This window comes from Micromys minutus (genome assembly GCF_963924665.1).
Source record: "Micromys minutus genome assembly, chromosome: 1".
NCBI classification, from domain to species: Eukaryota; Metazoa; Chordata; class Mammalia; order Rodentia; family Muridae; genus Micromys; species Micromys minutus.
Genome location: NC_137969.1, coordinates 85,799,020 through 85,802,603, shown reverse-complemented (window position 1 = coordinate 85,802,603; position 3,584 = coordinate 85,799,020). Strand labels below are relative to the sequence as shown.

The 3,584-nt window shown below is 47.4% G+C and overlaps 1 protein-coding gene across 1 annotated transcript; it reads left to right on the top strand.

The window, feature by feature from the left end:
• Positions 1-1,423: 1,423 nt before the first annotated feature.
• LOC308432922 (small ribosomal subunit protein eS27-like) lies at positions 1,424-1,825 on the top strand (the record flags this gene model as incomplete). The annotated part of the gene is made up of 1 exon (XM_080932810.1): positions 1,424-1,825. One exon carries the CDS (start codon positions 1,424-1,426, stop codon positions 1,823-1,825), a length of 402 nt encoding a protein of 133 aa, XP_080788936.1.
• Positions 1,826-3,584: the final 1,759 nt, after the last annotated feature.

Here is a 3,584-nt window from a genome sequence, read left to right as displayed (position 1 = left end):
ATCCGGCTGTAAGGCTTTTTCTCAACTAGTGATCAAGGGGGGCTGGGAGGGGGACTATGGTAGGTGGTGCCATTCCTGGGCTGGTAGATCTGGGTTCTATAAGAAAGCAAGCTGAGCAAGTCAGTAAGTAACATCCCTCCATGGCCTCTGCATCAGCTTCTGCTTCCTGACCTGCATGAGTTCCAGTCCTGACTTCCTTTGGTGATGAACAGCAATGTGGAAGTGTAAGCTGAATAAACCCTTTCCTCCACAGCTTGCTTCTTGGTTATGATGTTTGTGCAGGAATAGAAACCCTGACTAAAACACACACACACACACCCATCACACCTTCCATTTCAGAAGCCAGTTCACTGCTCCCAGTCAATGCTGGCCTCCACCCATTCCTGCCTAAGAGCCCTCAGGATCAGCTCCCAGCATGTCTGCTCTCCCTCCTTCCATGCATCTGTAGCACAGGGTCCCTAGTCCTGCTCAGGGCCCTAAGTGACAGCATAGCACACATTGGGAAATGGGAAGATGGCTACAATGTCGCAGTTGTGGAGAGGACTGTGGTGTAGCTAAGAGGCCTTGTGCTGCTGGTATTCAAGGAAGTGTACATGGTGGTTAATGCAGGTGCAGAACCCACTCCATTGTGCTGGTTTGGTCAAATAAATGTGTGTCAAGGGGTCAGTGGCCTTGGGGAATGGTATGGTTACGGACTGAGGGACAAGGAGGTGACGGCCTCTGACTCCTTCCTTTATCATAGCCCTGACACCTGACACCAACTCATCACAAAGCAAGGAAAGGGAAGGGCAGAGAACAGAGATTGTTTTCTGATGGAGCTTTGGGGGAGGGGCACACGCAGGCTCCCAGGGCCCACTGCTTCCTCTCTGCTGCCATTAAGACCTCTCCAGCACACCACGCAGGCCACTTAACTGGAGCTGAAACCAAGAGTGAGTAGCTGAAGGTCTCCAGGGAACTGCTTGTGCTCCAGGGAACACTTTCCTGAGCAGAAAACCAGTGTCTACACAGCCAAGACCAGACACTGCCCCAGCCACAGCCCTGAGGGGCACAGAGCAAGCCCTCAAGCAGCATCCCTCCCTCCCTGGCTTGGACGGATGTGAGACACAATGTGTCTCTTGGACACAATGTGTCTCTTGTCGTCTAGAAGAAAAGTCTAACACAGTATCAGAAAGTAACCTCTCTCGGAGGGTATGGGGAATGAATGGGAGAAGTGTTACATTTCATGGTGTCCTCTTTTGTATATTTTGACTGTTAGACTGTGTTTTAATATGCTTAATGTTTGCCATGTCTCTGGACACTGAGTTGAGAGAGTTGGAAGTTCAAATCCAGCCCGGGCTACCAAATACTAGTTTAAAGTCAGTTTGGGCTATGTAACAAAACACTGTCTCAATAAAACAAGTCGTGACAAGCTCCCTATGAGAACATGCCTTTCACAAAGGATCTCCTTCATCCCTCTCCAGAAGAGGAGAAGAGGAAACACAAGAAAAAGCACCTGGTACAGAGCCACAATTCCTGCTTTTTGGATGTGAAATGCCCAGAATGCTATAAAGTTACCACCATCTTTAGCCATGAGCAAAGGGTAGTCTTGTGTGATGGCTGTTCCACTGTCCTCTGTCAGCCTACTGGTGGGAGAGCTGAGCTAACAGGATGCTCATTCACAAGGAAGTACCTGTTTCAAGATGACGGAGAACTATCCAATAAACACATTTTGGATTTAAAAAACAAAAAGAACAAACAAAAATCTAGTCTGAGCTCCAAGGATGATAGCTGTAGAAGATGCCCAGCCCACTCCCAGCTCCAGGGCAAGACTTCCCCAGCTGCCTAGGACCTGCCTCCCCTTCAGTGCATCCCCATCCTCTGGATTTTGCTACTCATATGTTTGTTGCTTTAAATTATTAAGAGCATGATCCAACGGGAAAATACAACAAAATGTTCCCTCCCATTCTTTCCCCGAGGTCCCCAGAGAAAGTTGATTTTTAACGTGTGAGCCAGACATTTCTTCCCTGTCACAAAGACCTGGGCAGACAGTGAGAAGAAGGATCTATTTTGGCTCATGGTCTCAGAGGTTTCAGAACAATTTTGATAGAAGAGCATGGGGGTCAAAGCTTCTTTCCTCCCAGCAACAGGAAGCAGAGAGGGGTCGGGGGAGACAGAGAGACAGAGACAGACAAAGACACAGAAACAGACAGAAAGAGACACAGAGACAGAAAGACAGAGACACAGAGATAGAGACACAGAGACAGTGACACAGAGAAACAAAGATAGACACAGAGAGAGCCTGCACTCACAGTTTCTCCTTCCCCCCTTTATTCCATCAGGGTCCCCAGCCTGTGGAGGTACTGTTCATACTCCACCTAGTGATCCTTCCTGGAAACACCCTCACAGATGCATCCACTTGTCAGAACAAACAAGCTGACAATAAAGAGCAATCGTCATAAAACACGCACTTAAGCACACACCCATAGACACGTGAGCAGTGGTGACGTGTCCTCCTGCCCCTGGAGCAGACTGGCTGAGTTCAGGATCTAGCACTGCCCCTTGAGAGCAAGTAGGTGACCGACAACCTCCCCATGGCAGCCCCCTCACCTGAAAGACAGGTCAGAATCTCAGTATCCACCTCACCAACAGCGGTAATGAGCAACAGTACACATCAGCTCGCTCTTTCACAAGAATCGTGCACTAGCCCACAGTTCTGAGCCTTGTCTTCTTCACTTGAAAATGTATCTGGGAACTGCGTCTCATGTCATAGAACACTATAGGCTCGTCAAGGCTTTCCAGTGTTCCACTGCTTCTGCATAGCACAGCTCATTTAGCTAGGCTTATCATCACTACTATGAATTAATACTAATAACGATACTAATACATGTGAGTGTGGGTGTGTGTGGAGGTCAGTGAGCAATTCCAGAGAATCACTTTTCTCCTCCCACCTTCATGATGCAGGCTCTCCCTTGTTTCTGCCATACCGTGTAGCCCAGGTTAGCTGAGTGTACCCCAGGTTAGCTGAGCTGCAAGCTTCTGGGTGACTCTCCTGCCTCAGCCTCCCGTCTCACTGTGGAGTGCTCAGATTACAGAAGCCAATCCCTGAGTCCAGTATTTTCACGGGGCCTCTGTGGATTGAACTCAGACTTTAAAGGCCATACAGCTAAGGCTTTTACCCACTGACTAACAACCCTGCCCCAGCAGAGCTGTTTCAGTGAGTATTTAGGTGATTTCTGATCTTTTATTCTTGCAAGCAATGCTACAAAGAGTAACTTTGTACATATTGAACTTTGTCTAAAAGTAACTAGACTACATTCCTAACAATAGCAGGCCAGTCATCAGATATGTGCTTCTGTAACTTCTGTGGTTATGTGTCCGTCCATAAAGACAATCAGATTTAGTGCTCCATCATGTAACACGGGGTCCTCTGTTCACCACACCTTCGACAGAATGCACTCTTTTTTTTTTTTTTCTGTCAGTTTGGCGATTATGAAGTGGTAAACACCATCTCACTGTTTTAGTTTACAGGTTTTATTCTAAGCAATAAATATGAGCAGCTTTTATGTTTCTGTACTTTTCTTAGGACCTCTAATTGTTATCCTTTG